This window comes from Eretmochelys imbricata, chromosome 12 (assembly GCF_965152235.1).
Source record: "Eretmochelys imbricata isolate rEreImb1 chromosome 12, rEreImb1.hap1, whole genome shotgun sequence".
NCBI lineage: Eukaryota > Metazoa > Chordata > Testudines > Cheloniidae > Eretmochelys > Eretmochelys imbricata.
Window position 1 is genome coordinate 24309009 of NC_135583.1, and position 19564 is coordinate 24328572.

At 42.4% G+C, this 19564-nt stretch overlaps 1 protein-coding gene across 3 annotated transcripts in view; it reads right to left on the minus strand.

The window, feature by feature from the left end:
- Positions 1-1544: 1544 nt before the first annotated feature.
- The window catches only part of PEPD (peptidase D), a 223290-nt gene continuing 205270 nt past the window's right edge, over positions 1545-19564 (minus strand). For 2 of the 3 annotated variants that reach the window (XM_077831255.1, XM_077831254.1), the window contains 2 exons: positions 14769-14960; positions 1545-2208 (listed from right to left, as the gene is read on the minus strand). In XM_077831255.1, coding sequence (XP_077687381.1) covers positions 2062-2208; positions 14769-14960 — 339 coding nt within the window. In that variant the 3' untranslated portion in view covers positions 1545-2061. The remainder of the gene's footprint in view (positions 2209-14768; positions 14961-19564) is intronic. The other variant, XM_077831256.1, reaches the window with a different exon arrangement.

Consider the following 19564-nt stretch of genomic DNA (forward strand, 5'->3'; position numbering starts at 1 on the left):
TGCGGCCCCTGGGTGTGGGGGGAGGAGAGGGCTTTGCGCACTGCCCTCGCTTGCAGGCACCGCCCCCCGCAGCTCCTATTAGCCAGGAACGGGGAACTGCAGCCAATGGGAGCTTTGGGGGAGGTACCCAAAGGCGAGGGCAGCACGCAGAGCCCTCTGCACCACCCCTTCCCCAGGGGCCGTAGGGACGTGGTGCTGGCCACTTCCGGGAACAAACCCCTCCTGAACCCCAACCCCCTGCCCTGAGCCTCCAACCCCATGGCCTGAGCCCCCTGCCGCACCCCACACCCCTCCTGCACCCCAACCCCCTGCCCTGAGCCCCCTCCCACACTCCGCAGCCCTCCCTGTACCCCAACCCCCTGCCCTGAGCCCCCTCCCGCACTCTGCACCCCGCTTACACCCCAACCTCCTGCCCTGAGCCCCCTCCTGTACCCTAACCCTTTGCCCTGAGCCCCTTCCTGCACACTGCACCTCCTCCCACGCCCCACCCCCCCTGCCCCAGCCCTTCATTCATGACCCTGCATGCAATTTCCCCACCCAGATGTGGTCCTCGGGCCAAAAAGTTTGCCCACCCCTGCTCTAACACAAGGAATAATCTGGGCCCTGAAGTCTGGAAGTGGTATCAGTGAAACTGAGCACTTGATGATTATATGATGATGGGAAAGTTCTGAAGTGTATCAATATAGGTGCTACCGTTACTGGAGCTAACATCTGTACAAACTGAGTTTCCGAACACATTGAGGTTATTGGGATTAATGATTTTGTTTTTAAGATTTTACAATATACTTTGGACCTAACCCCCTTTTTTGGGCTAAAATAAATATTTAATGTGTTGTTTATACAACAGAAGAATTGTTTTGGTGGTGCTTTGTAGTCAGACTACATGCCAGGCCACCACTACCCAGATAAACTGACAGTCTAAACTGTGTTTTAGTGTATTCACAAAACAAGGAAATATGACCTGGATTTATTTGTTATTTTGTAAGTACTGCCATTCTGTCATTGCGAGAAATGTACTTATTCCTTACAGGCAATCTCATAAATATTCAGGTACTGTATGGTAAGGAAATGTTCCTCTGGAAAATGCATATCTTGCATGCAGGAAAACTCAGTTTATAATCATTATTATTACACACTTATAGAGCATCATAGCAAATTTTAAATGGATCCTTTACTATTATCAGATAGCTTTGAAAATCCCACCTGTTCTATAGGGTGTATTCCATTGCATAACACTTAATTCCTGTAACATAAAACTCTCTCTTCATGCTATTCAGGTGGAATTTTTAAGACTCCAGATCTGTAAACGATGGTACCCCACATCTTTAAAGGACAGAGACAGAAACCGACATCTCTCCCTGCCTCTCTGAGCAAAGGGGATGTGGCCTGTGTATGAAAGTTCAGTGCCCTCAGTATGTGGGGAATAAAACCTAGTTAATGAAGTGCCTGAATTTCCAGAGCACACAATGGGTAGAAAGCCCAGATAAAGATACGGTGATGGAAGAGGGATGTAATGGGAGACGGAAAAAGTGACCTACACAAAGTTATGAACAACTTTCACAAAGGATTTTTATTACACATTTAATTCTGTCCATTCCATCAATATCAAGAAAAATGTAGGTGTGGCACTTGTTCAGCCACTTCCAATTAACAAAAAAACTTTGTAATAGTTGTGATATAAGTTTCCAAAATAGGACTTCTAAGCATTTTCTTATGATTACATCAGATAATACAGCTGTTATTTTTAAAAAAAAAATCACTGGTATCAAAATGCAGATCTGATTGGAAAGATACAGATGAACAGAGATTTTAAAGCTTTATAATTTCAGTACTATTTTTCAGCTGGCACTTAGTAATATAAACTGTTGATTGCAGGAGAGCTACCTGAATGTATAGTGCTGAATCCTTCAAACTTCATTTCTAATCAAGTAATCATTCCAGCCTAATGACTTGCCTGATTCAATTTGCTGCGCAGAATTTGATACATTTTATTTTATAAGCAGTAGTGTAAAATCAGAATGATGGCTGGTTAGCGGAAGGCAGTAACCACTGTGGAGTTTACTACTTTTGGCTGGCCAAGGTGTCAAATGACTTGGTGCTGCCTTGGGCTTCTGCCATGAAAGCCTCTATTTCTTCCACAGTACGCGGGACACACGTTAATAGCTCCATTCCATTGGCCGCCACTGCAATGTCATCCTCAATTCGGACCTGTTACAGAGAACACACAGTTACCAGCACATTCTAGTGTGGTGTGACAGAGACACTAGTAAGCAATGGCAGTTGGAGTGTAAAGTGCACATTCAATCCAGCTTGGTGTAGATGAACAAGGCTTTGTGAGCACCAGAGCTTCCCACTGCTAGGAGAGAGGCACAGAAGTCCATTAGGGTGAAAATTGCCCCTTTGCAGGTGCCCATGCTAGTCTCTCAGGTTCACATAAACTCAGCAGGCAAAGCAACCATGACGGAGGAAGTGTATCTGCACTTGGTGTGCCAGGTGCCAGCTAGGGTGGCCTGTGGGAGGGACGAGGAAGATACCTTATATGTATCCAAGAAACCCAAACTCTCAGGCACAGGGGGCAGCAAGGGAACCAGGCAAACCCTTTCCCTGGATCTTCTGGCACTTCTCCAGCACACAACCCATTTACTCTAACTATGCTGGAGACAGATTTGTCCCTGAGTACGGTGCCATTCAAATGTTGACCCATTTGTATCCAGAGCAGCCATGTTGCCATGCTGGGTCTAGTTGTCTTTTTCACTTTACATCACATTGTTGTCTTTTTTTTTTGAAAAGCATAATTAGCTCCACAATGAATTATCTACAGCAAATTACATGTACCTGACACTGTTACTAACAAACCACTGAACTTTGAGCTGACAAAGTCTTACAGTGGCTTTTAGTCCAACATTACTTTTAAAAACACTATCATTTATGTGTTAAGGTTGGGTAAGAAAGCAGCAGGGTTTTTTTCTTCACATTTCCAGCTCTTGTTCTGCTAAAATGAACAGCTTGTACCATTTTCTATGCAGCTTTAATTTCCCATATCTCTTTTTACCAGGAAATATGCCTACCCAGTCATTCCTGTTATCTTATCAGAAAAATGCTAGTAAGTCACTAAGCTGCAATAAAAGCAATTTTAGTAAGGTGTCAATCCAAGAGAACACAAACCATGGTGACTCCCACCTTACAGTGGCTTTAATTGTTTCTGACCTCTTGACATTTTAAACTAAAAATAAAGCTGGTTAACATTTGTACTTCTGCTTGCAAAATAATCCATTTGTTCAAACAAAATGAGTCATCTAGACGTATTAAACTGTTTAATGATGTCTTTGCCACATTACTTGATACCACGTAAAAAAAATAAAGTGCATTATAAAGCAGAATTAAATAAACTGTTGAGTTCACACATTTGATTTGTACAGCTATAAAATCAAAGGCTGTGAATCTCCTTTTTACTCTGTATTTTCTGAAAAGCATGCATCTGAAACAGCAGAAGGGAAGTACATGACATGGCATGAGCAAGTGCATGCATCTGAGAGAGATTTCTATTTTATTGTTCTTGAACTGATCAGTGGATCAGAATAAACAAACGCAAGCAAAAGAATCCTAAACATTGCCATGTCATCTTTGAAGAACTGGGTGATGGTAAGACTGGGAACCAGTGATGGAAATGGGAGGGGGGACTTGAAGCCAGTTGCCGGGGGTGGGGAGGGTAGACCTGGGACTGACTGAACACAGAGACTTGGACAAAGAGTTAGGGTGAGTGGAGGAGAGACTGAGCTAGGATGAGGTGCCAGGGAGGATGACTAGGTCTGGGAGCCAGTAATGGGAGAGGGGAAGAAAGAAGGGATGGGGAGAGAGAGATTGCATGAGGAGCCAGAAGGGGGAGACAAGGACTGGCTGGGCAAGGAGACTGGGACAAGAAGTCTGAGGAATGGAGACTGGGACTGGGTAGGCAATGAGAATGAGACAGGGACAAGGAACCAGGACTGGGACAACAAGGACAGGTTTGAGGGGACAGGGCCGAACAGGTCAAGCTTGCCTTTTTTGAGGGGGGAGGGAGAGAAAACAGACAGAAGAGCCTGTACACTAGAGAACACTCCCCTCCAAAACCTGGAATAGAATCCAAGATTCCTGGGTCTCACCATTCCTCTGCTGTCTGCAAATATCAGTGAAATCTACTGACAAAATGTGTGTTTCATCCCACTCTAGTGATGGTCCACACAGAGGATGACAACCTACAACTACAATCAGTTACTTTATTGACTCAAGCGGCGAGGTCTGAGTGGTAGATCTAAAAGTTGCAACCCTACTGATGACCCATGTGGGTTTCAATATGCTGCTACAGGATGGAATTTGGTTTTTTTAGTTTTCTTTTTTAAAAACCCAGGAAATTATACACATACACACACACACTATGTTGAGGACATTAAGACTACAAAATCAAACACTCAAAGATTAGTTGCTTGTGCAACCTTAATTCAGCCTCCTTGTCACATGTACAGTACATTGCAGGTGGCTTTTAGCTACAAGTCTAGCTTTTGGATACATTGTACAACATATCCTCTAGGCATCTTTGGGTTTTTATACACAAAATGACTTGTTTCAGAAATATTTCTGGAGAGGCAAAGTGACCAGTAATGTAGGCATTGTCCTTCAAACACCACTCTCCTATCAAGTGTGGTGGTATGGCCTATTTAGATAGATAAGATTGCACAACTGTGTATCTCCAGCAGCAGACCTTCACAGGGTTGACTCAATGGACCAAATCCTTCCCGCAGCAGCAGCCTCATGGGTAAATCCAAGGACAGGATGTGGGTTAAATAGTTTTCATCAGCTAAATATGTAACCAGCCTAATACACTGTTTTCCAGACTCATTAATATAGTGAGGTGCTCTGGGCTGGATGTCCTGTGTTGTCTGCCAAGTGAAGGGTGCTGTCGCACACATCTAGTTCTTTTGGCTATGATATGTTAAAGCTTTGAGGGTCTAAACACAGTTCTGACTCACATACACAGTTAAACAGTACAGATTAACATTATGTCAGACCCCAGACATGGTTAGCAAAGTCACATGGGATACGGCTGCTGGGAGTCCCGCCTGTGAAACCATGGAAACATATGGCCCATAGAAGCTACTATGCATATTAAATTAGCATAAACACTGCAGTCCGATTAAAGCAATTGAGTGTCTGCCTTGAGGAGTCTGAGGTGGCACTCTGGAGAAGTCGATGGACAGAGGTAAGGGGAGGGATTCTGATGCCTTCCACTGACACACATCAGCATACTTGTTATTTTTAAGGTTACAAGTTTATCACACAAGAAATGTGTATGTTTACACTAAATGGCAATGGAGCACTGAACAGTCTGCCGTAGTTATTATTTTTCATAGCTCTATTTCTTACAGAGAGCACAGTCTAGTATAAAATCCTATCTGCCGAAAATCCAAAGATTAAAACTGCCACATTACTACAGAGTGACACCTCCTCATGATCTCAGCCTGATCAGTACCCCATTCCTACACACAGCACATTCTTATTTCAGCCCCATTTGCTATCAATGGTCCAGTCAGAGTTTATAGATAGTTAATAAATTAGTAGCTATTTGAACAAATGGTTGCTCAATTATTAGAGTCCATCACAGACAGGTTGCTTAGAATGGTTTTAGAGAAAACTGTACATTTCATCATTGCTAACAACTTTTCTATACAAAACCTTTATAAACATGTTTTTGGGACACTATTAAACTTGCATGATGTGAAATATTAAGAAGCAGACAAGCATGTTTGTGATTATAATGAATCACTTTTCAATCGTTACGAGTAATCTGTTTCATTCTGTAACATCCATCTACCACAAACACAGGAAGTGAGCTCAGCCTTATGTAAATTAAAAATAAGTATAATAACTACACCTCTACCCTGATATAATGCGACCTGATATAACACAAATTCGGATATAACGAGGTAAAGCAGCACTCTGGCGGGTGGGGCCGCGCGCTCCGGCAGATCAGCGCGTCAGTGTGTCTGGCTCCGACACGCTGCTCTGAGTGGCGTGTTAAGAGTGCCGGGCCGGGGCTGAGGGGTTGGATAAGGGGCAGAAGGTCTCGGGGGGTGGGGGAGTGGGGCAGTCAGGGGACAGGGAGCAGGGGGGTTGGATGGTTCTGGGGGCGGAGCAGTCAGGGGTGTTGGATAGGGCGTGGGAGTCCCGAGGGGCCTGTCAGGGGACGGGGGTGTGGATAGGGGTCGGGACAGTCAGGGGACAGGGAGCAGGGGAGTTGGGTAGGGGGTGGGGTCCTGGGGGTGATTAGGGATGGGGGGGTCTCTTGAGGGGGCGGTCAGGGGACAAGGAGCAGAGGGGCTTAGATAGGGGGTGGGGTCTTGGGAGTCTCTGGAGGGGGTAGTCAGGGAACAAGGAGCCGGGGGGGGGGGGGGGTTGGATGGGTCAGGCGTTCTGAGGGGTCAGTCAGGGGGCAGGAAGTGACTATTAATAACGGAAATGCTCGAGGCCAAAGCAAGTTTGATATAACACGATTTCACCTATAACGCGGTAAGATTTTTTTGGCTCCCGAGGACTGCGTTACATCGGGGTAGAGGTGTACTACATTGCTCTCTGAACCAAATAAAAAAGCAATTAAATGACCCTATACAGGTGCAAAAAGGAAATTTTTCTGCCTTTTAATTGCACTTAATGTTTATTTCTGAATTAAACACCAACATTTTGAAAAATAATACCATAACATGACCACATTTTCAAGGTCATGGAATATGTAAAGCCATTTACTTTTAAATGAGAACAATTTGTAAATCTAAGCAGGAAATAAATTTAAAAATCCATTTAAAATTCAGTTGTGATTCAGTGTTTTTACAGACAGACACACAGAGTTCACACATGTTGATTTGGTCGCTACCTCAATCAACAACTAATGCTATGGGGCAATATGAAGCCTGAGCAGTGACTGAACATAATAGGTCAAAATCAGATTGCGTGGTTTTACTGGGTTTTAGAGAAAACATCACATGAACTGCCTAAATAAGTAATCAGCTTATGATGAATGGAAATGTCAAACCCCAATACATGTGAAAGATAAGCTCAGAGGATACTGTTTAGAGCTAGGGTAGTCAGCCTTTCACTTTCCCTTGGGGGAACCAGCTACTTTTCCTGTGCATTAAATAAGACCACAAGAGACTTTCTAAACTGGACAATCATTTGTATTATGGAAGCACCTAGAGGACCTGGATGAGATAGATGCCATGTTGTATTATACACTGTACAAATATATAAGACAAGACACAGTCCTTGCCCCACATCGCTTACAATCTAAATAGACAAAACGAAGGATGTGAGAAAGAAAAATCATCTTAATTTTACAGGTGGAGAACTAAGGCACAAAGAGATAAAGTGACTTTCCTAAGATCACACTGGAAGTCTGTGACAGAACGAGGAACTGAACCCAGGTTTCCTGAGTCCCAGTCTAGTATTTTACACTCAAGACCATCTTTCCTCTCCAAACTGGCACAATTAATAATGTATACTTTAACTTCTTGACTACCTCCAGGAAAATAATGATGAAAGAAATCCATTTTTGACCCCAAATCACATTTTTAAGCCTGAGCACATAAGTTGCACCCATAAAGTGTGCACAAACCTGTCACACACATGGGTCATTTGGACACCTATGTATAGAACTTGCATATTTGCAGAAGTTTTGCAGGCGCAGTTTAGGCACCCACATTGGAGCTCTGTGTTGTCTCTTCTTTCTTACTTTCTCCTGGAGCTTTACTTGGATTCTACTTCCTCTCTCTGGCCAACTCTAAGCATGAGTGATTAGAATGAAGGCCATAAGCCTTCTGTGACGTTGCACTCTATGAGATTTTATAAAAATATGCTAATGAGTGTGAATATAATTAACTATTAATATAATTGCTTCATGCAAAAGGTCTCTTGTAAGGTATCATTACAAAGCTTATGATCTACGGAGTGTGGTCATCCTATTTGTATAAATGTATCACTCTTCTATCTGAAACTAGAAATACAAACTATAACTCAGAGGTCCTTTTGTAGTTATATGAAGTGTGGACCATTAATGGTAGTTTGGAATCTTACTGGCTCCCATTAACCAGGACAACTGACTGTAGATTGCTCTGTTTTACTTGCAAGTCTTCCTGCATACCTGTGGGCTGGCAAATGGGTAATGAAGTCTTACAGTGACATGTGATGTCACCTGAACTGGAATCCATCTTTAACCTGGTGCTTTTCTACTGAGAAGGAGAGGTGGGAACCCAGAGGGACAAAATATTCCCACCTTATGCAAAAGATATATAAGTGGGTGGAACAGAACAAATGGGGTGCCCATCATGAGAAATCCCCTAGCTACCATCTGAGCTGGAACAAGGGCTGTACAAGGGGAAAGGATTGTACCCAGACTAGGAAGGTGTCCAGTCTGTGAAAGAAACTTATTGAAACATCTTGGAGAGTGAGATTTTATCTGTATTCAGTTTTATTACCGTACTAGGCTTAGACTTGCATGTTTTATTTTATTTTGCTTGTTAATTCACTTTGTTCTGTCTGTTGTTACTTGGAACCACTTAAATCCTACTTTCTGTATTTAATAAAATCACTTTTTACTTATTAACCCAGAGTATGTATTAATACCTGGGGGAGCAAACAGTGTTATACAGGGGAAACAATTTATGAGTTTACCCTGTATAAGCTTTATACAGGGTAAAATGGATTTATTTGGGGTTTGGACCCATTGGGAGTTGGGCATCTGAGTGTTAAAGACAGGAACACTTCTTACGTTGCTTTCAACTGCTTAAGTTCTTAGTCTGCAGCTTTGGGGCACATGGTTCAGAACCTGGGTCTGTGTTGGAGCAGACTGGCATGTCTGGCTCAACAAGACAGGGTGCTGGAGTCTTGGGAGAGCAGGGGCAGAGGTAGACTTGGCACATCAGTTGGCAACCCCAAGGGGGTTTCTGTGATTCAACCCATCACACCTTCCTCTCCAATTCTTTCTGTTCTCAACAGTGAAAAGACTAACAAAGGCTGTTTCTCTACTGACTGGGATGGGCAGGGATGAGAGAGAGGTTGTTCCTGCATTTCTGTGCTCCACCATGCTGCCTGGGAGACAGGAATTCCCAGTGGTGGGTCCTCTCTTATGGAAATTGCTCCTGCCAGAAATATGTCTGAGCCTTCAACTGACCACATTTAGAGTGTGATGAAACATGCGTGAAAGCTGTTCAACAGTTTCGCTACCTAAAATCTCCCACAGAAAACAGTGCTGCGTGCTGAACATTTTTGAAAGTCTGGCCACTTATTTACTTGCTCACTGCACGTTCTGGACTCTCTTGTCTCTTACTGGCTAAGTGATGCTTTGCAGCATTAAATTATGGAATTTGCTTCCTTTTTTGGGATAGTTTTTTTGCTATTAAATTTAAGCCTTGTAAGGTAAAGCCAGACGCTATAGTGATGAGCCGCATACATTATCATCAATTATTGGTATTGCAGACAACTTTCTGACGTTTTTTTAGTTTGTAGAGGATAATTCTCCGGAAATGTGTTTGGAAGAGGTATTAACTCAGCCTGTATAAATGGAAATAAACTAGAATGCAGTTACTAAGAACTAAGTAACATTCATTGGAGAGTATCTTTCATCTACCAGGAATCATGTTAAGAGATAGAATTAGAAGGATGAACAAGTGTATTTTTATTGTATTACTTTTAAGCTTTGCTGTAAAATTTAGATGTATTTCAGTTTTAGAAATTTATTTCAATTTTTTTTCCAAGACAGAATAAAATGACACCAGCTGGCTGTGTTTGTGTTGTTATTTTAAATAATAAGTGAGGATTGGAAACTGAGGTTGGTGCTCAATCCTTTCCTGTGCACCAATCCCCTTGGCAAATTCAGAGGCCCAATCCAGTTCTTCTTAGATGGAAAAAGCAGTCATCATTAAGGGAGATAAAGCAAAAATTAGGGAAGGGATTGAATTTTGGGTGCTCATGAAACCCCCTGGAGGGAAACATTTACAGTTCAGCACATGAAAAGTGAGTTAGTTGGGCAACAACTTAGCAATGCTGGGCTCATGGATACAAGCAGCAAATGTGTGCACATTGGACTGTTCTACTCCAAACAGATAATGGGAGTCCATGTATCCCCTCACATGCTCTGTCTTGCAGAGTTAAAACGCAAGCAAACATGTGTTCCTCCTTTGGGGTGTTTGCACCAATACAGTGAATAATGGGGGTTTTGGTTGAATATTTCCAAGACAAGAGAGCCAGGATTAAATCCACTTACTAAATGGTTCCCAAAATCTGTTCTTGGGATAAGTAACAAAAATCCAACCTACTTTTATGGTGGTGTTTAACTGGGAAAGGGCATCTACAGTGTCCCTTTAAAACAGGTTTAAGGGTCACATACAGTATGACATGCTCAAAGTTAGAAAATGCACAGTTAAACATGACACACTCCTTTCATTCATCAGGATCATGACTGGCTGGCAAGTATTGATAAAAGAAATAACAAGGTAAGATAACATCCCAAACTACCGTAGAGCATTACACATCAGAGGGTAAAGTCCCACATTGTGTGATAAGATTATATACTTTGGATATAGTACTTTTAAAGCCAGCTGTATAGTAGATTGGATGACTCAGAGGATTGGTAATGGAATATAGAATCTTTTGTTTCTAGGTTGGTGGTTCAAAGCCAGCTCAGATCAACAGTGGTGAAGCTGTTACTAGCAGACGATTGTTCAGTGGATTATGATAAATTAGTTGGTGATAGCAATACAGACAATTCCTTAATCACCACCACAAAACTATTGTCCTTGCTGAGAGTCTCAGCAGATAAGCCAAGGAGTGAATGGGTGCGCAGGCTGAACTAAAAGCCTCTCCACCAATTAAGGGATATACTGACAAGGCAACATGGGGAAGCTTCAATTCCTACTGCCTGAGTTGTGTCTGGACTGTGGAAGAACATAGGACTTACAGTCTTCAGGTCAATCTGACCCCTTTCAAAAACGCTAATTTTGCTAACGGGAAACGCATCTGAAGGCATCTAACTGGTTAAACGTTCTAGATTAATTTAGTGACGTGAGAAGTACCACAGACAGCATGGCTGGAATGAGACCCTCTGCTTATTCACATGCACACCAGCCACTAGAATGTAAATGATAATTTGGGGTCAGTAGGGTGCAAGACTCATACCGCATAACCTCTATTCTGAGACAGCCATCTTTCCCCATGCACAATCTGCCAGGCAGGCCTTGCAATATGGAGCCTGAGCAGCCAAGATCAAACTTACATGCTCGTGAAAACCCTGAACTTCTCTGTATAGAACCTCACCAATCTTGGTGCACAGGTTTCATATCATGACAACTATAATCCTGCTCAAAGGGTTTTTTCAGTTCTTTACTAATGCCATGCTGGATTAAGGAACATAAGGCTTTCCTTCCACAGCACTTCTTTGTGTTGCTGGCTTGAGCAGAAACTAAATCAGCAATATGAACCTTAGTATCTTGTTTCATAATGTACAAGTTTCTTTGCCTCACCCTGTAGACATGCCACCTATTTAACATGCAGCCAGTTGATGATGGAGGAGAGTACTTCTATCAGTGAAGAAAATGGGCCTCCAGTTAATCTGAGGTGAACGAGTTAAAGAATTAATTTAGAAAGCGTGCAGTTGATCTGCGGGACTCAACTGACAAAGTGCCCTCTACAGAAGTCGTTTCCTTCATAACGTATTACATTTTCTAAAACAAATTTCTTCCTGCACATGCATGAAAAGACAAAGTAGAAAATCTGCTTGAACCATTATCTAACCCAGTAAGATAGTGGAAATCTATCAACTTCATGAAAAAACTCATACAGATACAGACAGACATCATCTTCCTTTCCAAATGCAAACAGATGGACATCATACCAAAAGAACTGAAGGTAAAAAATCCATTACAATCTACATACCACACAGACTATGCTGACAGCTTGTGCCACACGCTCTCAAAGAAACTGCGGAACCACCTGATCAACATCCTCTACAGCAAACAGGGAAAGATTAAGAATGAGCTCTCAAAACTGGATACTCTCATGAAAAACCAACCTTCCACACAAACTTCCTCGTGGCTGGACTTTACAAAAACTAGACAAGCCATTTACAACACACCTTGCTTCTCTACAAAAGAAAAAGGACACTAAACTATCTAAACTACTGCATGCCACACGGGGCCACAACAGTGGTTCCCTTAACCCACCCAGCAATATTGTTAATCTATCCAACTATACTCTTAGCCCAGCAGAAGAATCTGTCCTATCTCGGGGCCTCGCCTTCTGCCCCTCCACCCCCACGAACATGATACAGTTCTGTGGTGACCTAGAATCCTATTTTCGACGCCTCCGACTCAAGGAATATTTCCAACACACCTCTGAACAACATACTAACCCACAGAGAGCTTCCTACCAAGACTACAAAAAGAAGGATTCTGGGTGGACTCCTCCTGAAGGTCGAAACAACAGACTGGACTTCTACATAGAGTGCTTCTGCCGACGTGCACGGGCTGAAATTGTGGAAAAGCAGCATCACTTGCCTCATAACCTCAGCCGTGCAGAACACAATGCCATCTACAGCCTCAGAAACAACTCTGACATCATAATCAAAAAGGCTGACAAAGGAGGTGCTGTCGTCATCATGAATAGGTTGGAATATGAACAAGAGGCTGCTAGGCAGCTCTCCAACACCACTTTCTACAAGCCATTACCCTCTGATCCCACTGAGGGTTACTAAAGGAAACTACACCATTTGCTCAAGAAACTCCCTGAAAAAGCACAAGAACAAATCCGCACAGACACACCCATGGGGTATTCTATCTGCTACCCAAGATCCATAAACCTGGAAATCCTGGACGCCCCATCATCTCAGGCATTGGCACCCTGACCGCAGGATTGTCTGGCTACGTAGACTCCCTCCTCAGGCCCTATGCTACCACCACTCCCAGCTATCTTCGAGATACCACTGACTTCCTGAGGAAACTACAATCCATCGGTGATCTTCCTGAAAACACCATCCTGGCCACTATGGATGTAGAAGCCCTCTACACCAACATGCCACACAAAGATGGACTACAACCAGTCAGGAACAGTATTCCCGATAATGTCACGGCAAATCTGGTGGCTGAACTTTGTGACTTTGTCCTCACCCATAACTATTTCACATTTGGGGACAATGTATACCTTCAAACCAGCGGCACTGCTATGGGTACCCGGATGGCCCCACAGTATGCCAACATTTTTATGGCTGACTTAGAACAATGCTTCCTCAGCTCTCGTCCCCTAATGCCCCTACTCTACTTGCACTACACTGATGACATCTTCATCATCTGGACCCATGGAAAAGAAGCCCTTGAGGAATTCCACCATGATTTCAACAATTTCCATCCCACCATCAACCTCAGCCTGGACCAGTCCACACAAGAGATCCACTTCCTAGACACTACGGTGCTAATAAGCGACGGTCACATAAACACCACCCTATACCGGAAACCTACTGACCTCTATTCCTACCTACATGCCTCCAGCTTTCATCCAGACCACACCACACGATCCATTGTCTACAGCCAAGCTCTACGATACAACCGCATTTGCTCCAACCCCTCAGACAGAGACAAACACCTACAAGATCTCTATCAAGCATTCTTACAACTACAATACCCACCTGCTGAAGTGAAGAAACAGATTGACAGAGCCAGAAGATTACCCAGACGTCACCTACTACAGGACAGGCCCAACAAAGAAAACAACAGAACGCCACTAGCCATCACCTTCAGCCCCCAACTAAAACCTCTCCAAAGCATCATCAAGGATCTACAACCTATCCGGAAGGACGACCCATCACTCTCACAGATCTTGGGAGACAGGCCAGTCCTTGCTTACAGACAGCCCCCCAACCTGAAGCAAATACTCACCAGCAACCACACACCACTCAACAGAACCACTAACCCAGGAACCTATCCTTGCAACAAAGCCCGTTGCCAACTGTGTCCACATATCTATTCAGGGGACATCATTATAGGGCCTAATCACATCAGCCACATCATCAGAGGCTCGTTCACCTGCACATCTACCAATGTGATATATGCCATCATGTGCCAGCAATGCCCCTCTGCCATGTACATTGGTCAAACTGGACAGTTTCTATGTAAAAGAATAAATGGACACAAATCAGACGTCAAGAATTATAACATTCAAAAACCAGTCGGAGAACACTTCAATCTCTCTGGTCACTCGATTACAGACCTAAAAGTGGCAATACTTCAACAAAAAAACTTCAAAAACAGACTCCAACGACAGACTGCTGAATTGGAATTAATTTGCAAACTGGATACAATTAACTAAGGCTTGAATAGAGACTGGGAGTGGATGGGTCATTACACAAAGTAAAACTATTTCCCCATGTTTACCCCCCCACACCTCCCACTGTTCCTCAGACGTTCTTGTCAACTGCTGGAAATGGCCCACCTTGATTATCACTACAAAAGGTCCTCCCCCCGCCCCCGCTCTCCTGCTGGTAATAGCTCACCTTAAGTGATCACTCTGGTTACAGTGTGTATGGTAAGACCCACTGTTTCATGTTCTCTATGTATATAAATCTCCCCACTGTATTTTCCACCGAATGCATCCAATGAAGTGAGCCGTAGCTCACGAAAGCTTATGCTCAAATAAATTTGTTAGTCTCTAAGGTGCCACATGTACTCCTTTTCTTTTAACCCAGTAAAGTTACTCACCCCACCAAATCTTCGAAAACGCTGGAGGACTTCATTATTGATGAAACAAGACTGTGAAAGATCATTGAGTGCTTGGTCCAACAGGCGGTCAATAAAGTAAATGCCTGGTTCCACGGTTAGCACCATGCCTTCCTTAAGAACTCGGGCAGTTCTCAAACTTTTGAGGCCTGGCAGGTCAATGCGGTCAACTCCCTAGGAAAGAAGCATTTGTTTTAAATGACAGAAAAATAAATCCAGTTAGCCTTTTATTATAACTCTTCTATGTTGAGTCCTCTAAGGACGTATGAAAGCCCAGAAAGGCTAGAAATGGAGTTGGAAGCAGAGGACTGAAATAACACAATACAACCATCTCTATCTTAACTTTCATATCCATCTGCACTTCAAACAAATAGATTCACAGCTTTAAATTCAGGTATGTAAACAGCTTTTTTGTACTGTGTAAATGCTGGCTCACCACGTACTTGGTATTGAACTCCCACCTTGTTTACCCCTTTAGAAAAATAAAATCTATTTGTATTATTTCTTCCTCCTGCACCCTTTCTAAAGCATTTCCAGTGTAATATTTTAAAATGAGTTACAAATCTTGAAACACAGGCCCATTTTATTGCTGAAGGAATTGAATTATGGAGCATGGGACAATTTTCTAAGGATATGCAAATAAACATCCTTATTGAATGTTATTAAAATATGCATTTATGACCGTGATTCAAAAGCAGTGAGTCTACAACAGTTCTCATCTTGAGTGTCTCACAACTGCAGTCAACTTGGAACTAGATTTTTTCAGATTCAGACTTTCAGGCAACATAGTGCTGACTGATTTTACTGAAAACATAGCCAAAGCGATCAAGTTCTGACAAGTAAAACACTCTCTTCTTTCCGAGAGTTGGTGAAGTACAATGATATATGAAGACATAGTTAGCCAAGAAATTAGAAACATTGCAGAGACCGGTTGAGGATATTAATAATCTTCTCCAAAATGTGCCAGGTATTGCAACACCTGAATAAAAATAAATCCCACTCCCTTGGCTTCAGTGGAAATACTTACAGATGCTTAACTTTACATATGTAAGTGCTAGCGGGGTTGTGGCAATATGGTCCGTATACTGGTCATCACAATATTTTGCTGCTGAGACTATGTTGAAGTCACAAAGGATTTTGAAAAAAGAAAAGGAGGTCTTGTGGCACCTTAGAGACTAACAAATTTATTAGAGCATAAGCTTTCGTGGGCTACAGCCCATTTCATCGGACACATAGAATGGAACATTTAGTAAGATATATATCTATATACACACACATACAGATAAGTTGGAAGTTACCATACAAACTGTGAGAGGCTAATTAGTTAAGATGAGCTATTATCAGCAGGAGAAAAAAACTTTTGTAGTGATAATCAAGATGGCCCATTTAGACAGTTGACAAGAAGGTGTGAGGATACTTAACTTAAGGGACTAACACAGCTACTACTCTGAAACTTGATAAACCCAGTCTTGTTTCAGAGTAACAGCCGTGTTAGTCTGTATTCGCAAAAAGAAAAGGAGTACTTGTGGCACCTTAGAGACTAACCAATTTATTTGAGCATGAGCTTTCGTGAGCTACAGCTCACTTCATCAGATGCATACCGTGGAAACTGCAGCAGAAGCAATGAAAGGACTAATGCAGAACATCTGTTCAATCACAATGTAGACTACTTGATCCTTACTACCATACAAGGCCAGTTATATGGCTGTTTAATTTAGCAACTGATATCCTGCAGAAATCCGAAGTAATTTAAAAAAGAGATGCCCCTAGTTTGAATAACTGATACAGCAGACTTCCTATAGACACCATTGCCATGTGAAGGAGTATCTCAAATATTGATTTATTCTGATGAAACAGTTTCTATCTAACAATGTTTTTTTTCTTAAATTTGATAAGTCCCTCACTGTGACCCATAACGCAGAAGTATGTATTATACTGAGGAGTTAAACTAGAAAAGTGAAGCAGGAACTTTGATGTTCAAACAGGAACAGGAACAGGTTCTTTGGATTTTAGTAGTGGCTGGGGACGTGGTTACGGGGTAAGGCTAAATTTGTGCACCAAAATGTCACAGCAGAGAGTAAGGACTGAGAAGATCAGATTTTCAAAGTTACAAATCAGAAAACCTGTTGCTGGGGTTGAAGTGGGGGAGTTAAAGGCACTCTTTTGGTGGGGGTCAGCAAAGTGTGCACTGGAGGATTTGGCAATGTGTGAAAGAAAAAGGAAATAAGGCCAGTTACTCCCTCTTCCTCTCTCAACCCAAGAGCACTTTCCTCTTCCCATGTGTAAGGCAGAGCTATTAAATAGCTTATTAGAGGCCTGGCGCATGGGGAAGGTAAAAAGGGCAGGGTATCAATATATGACAGGCTAGGGTGGAAGAATACAGTCTCTCTCTGGGTACAGTCAGGGTATGTCTACATTACAAGTGGAAGTGTGATTGCAGCTGAGTATACATGACCACACTAGCTAGCAACATGGTAAGTACCCTGGGTTCCAGGTGCGCTTGTACAACCCATGCCACCATATCTTCACTGATATTTTTTGCCACGTTTAGCACAGATATGCCTACCTAAACTGCAATCCTCAGCAACTGCAGTGTAGACATACCCTTATCATGCTTACCACTCTGATATTTGAGTGCCTTATGTGGTACCTGGTTTTTTAGACATATTAGCACTCATCTCACTTGTTATCAAATTCACCAGCTCAGGTGGCTGGCAGCTTCTTTGTTTGTGTCTACATTGCAGTTAAAAAACGGCAGCTGGCCCATGCTTGTGGGGCTCAGGCTAAGGGACTGTTTAATTGCGGTGTAGATGTTAAGGCATGGACTGCAGCCTGAGCTCTGGGACCCTCCCACCTCACAGGGTCCTATAGCCCGGCACCAGCCTAAGATCTACACCACAATTAAAAAGACCCTTAGCCCAACCCTGGTTTTTAATTGCAACGTAGACATATCCTTTAAGGACAGAGTCTGCTCAGGCTATTTACAAAAATTGGGTTAAAGCAACTGTTTTCTGTAAAGCTGGCAGGGTCCCTGGGACAGGCCTGAAAATAGGAACACTGCTGTTTCCAGGGCCACCCTACTGCATTGGGTGCATAACCCAGTGGGCAAAATATGTCCCGTTGACCCCAGAATCCTCTGTTAGATTTTCTCCCTTTTATAACTGAAATTTCCAAACAGCATGCTCACCCAAATAACTAACACCTTGAATCAAGCATTGAATACTTTCTATAGCATTGCTGCTTGTTGAGAGCTGAAATGGAGGATCAAAATGAGAGTGCTGCATCACTAGACTTTATTATTTGTATTGCAGTACTGCCTAGGAGCCCCAGGCATGGACCAGGACCCTACTGTGCTAGGTGCTGTACAAGCACCAAAAAGGCAATCCCTGCCCCAAAAAGAAATGTAGAACAACGGTACAGTAAACATCTTAGCACCCATGCATCTAAAAAGATTCATTCAGTGGTATTTTGGGAAGCCTTGCTTTTGAAGAACTGTTCATATTATTGTACACTGAAGCAACAAACAGTATCCAAAACCATATTCTAACACTGTGATTTTATTTTGAAGTTCTATTTGCATTTGAAAATTGGTTCACGCCCACAGTAAGCACAGATGTATGACACGGTCATTTGCAACTGTTCTCCTGCCAAGAACATTGGATTCCAATTAATGGTTCATGTAAGGTAACAAAAAACAGCAAATCTAGGCAACAAGCACTGTCAAGGGAACAACAGAATCATTATGTAAACTGAGTATGCTACTATGTGATCAAAATAAAAGTTCAAATTAAGATAAGTGGGCAGTAATATGAAATACAGATTTCGTCTGGAATAAAAAGGAAATTAGGAGGTGAAAAAATACATTGATTCTTTCCTAGTAAAAGGATCCAATTAAAACTAAAGGGCTGCAATGTCCCTGCTGTGCCTCAGTACATGGACATCTTGCCATCATCAGGAGTTGAGAAGAATAAAAATAATAATACAATATCTTATATTTATAAGTACTTTTTCCATTGAGGGATCCAAAGTATTTTATTAACTTAGGGTCCAGTCCTGGTAACATTACCAGATGTAATGCTTACTATGTAATGTGAGTAGTTCCAGCGAGGTTAGTGTCCCCAGTCCTTGGGTCCTCTTGGGTTGTGCTTCGCACAGGACTTAAGAGGGAGCCCCGGGCCTCTGCTAGCTGTATCAGCTGCTAATGGCTCCCCAGGGATATCAGCCAGGGATTGCCTGAGTGTAGAGATGCTCTGGTCACATCCTTCCACAACCCTCACAGAGAATCCATATCAACCTGATTAGGACAGCTCAAAGTGGCTGTAGCAGGGATCAAGATCTGGATCAATATGACTACTCATAGTTGTAAACTCTGGGCAATATTCACAGGGCTAGGCTCTTAAACAGTTTCAAACTATACATTGGTACTTTTTCTTACTAAGTTGCCATGGGATCTTTAGCTAGCACAAGTTGTTGGGATCTCAGTTTTCGATCACATCCAGTGCACAGTAGTCATGACAATGTTATCTAATTAAAAAATCAAATATTATTTAAATACTCATACTATATTATACTATATCTATATTAAAAATAAGAGTTAGGTTGTTCTACCAGTCACCCCTTGTGCACACCTATGTTTAATGAGCTCATTTATTGTAGAAAAAACAGAGTCCTGAATGGTGAACAATAAAATAAAACCTTGAATTTCATATAATTTGTCTCTTGGTCCCTTCTCCCTGAATTCTTGGTTTTCTTGCTCAGTGAATTAAGTAAACTTCAGT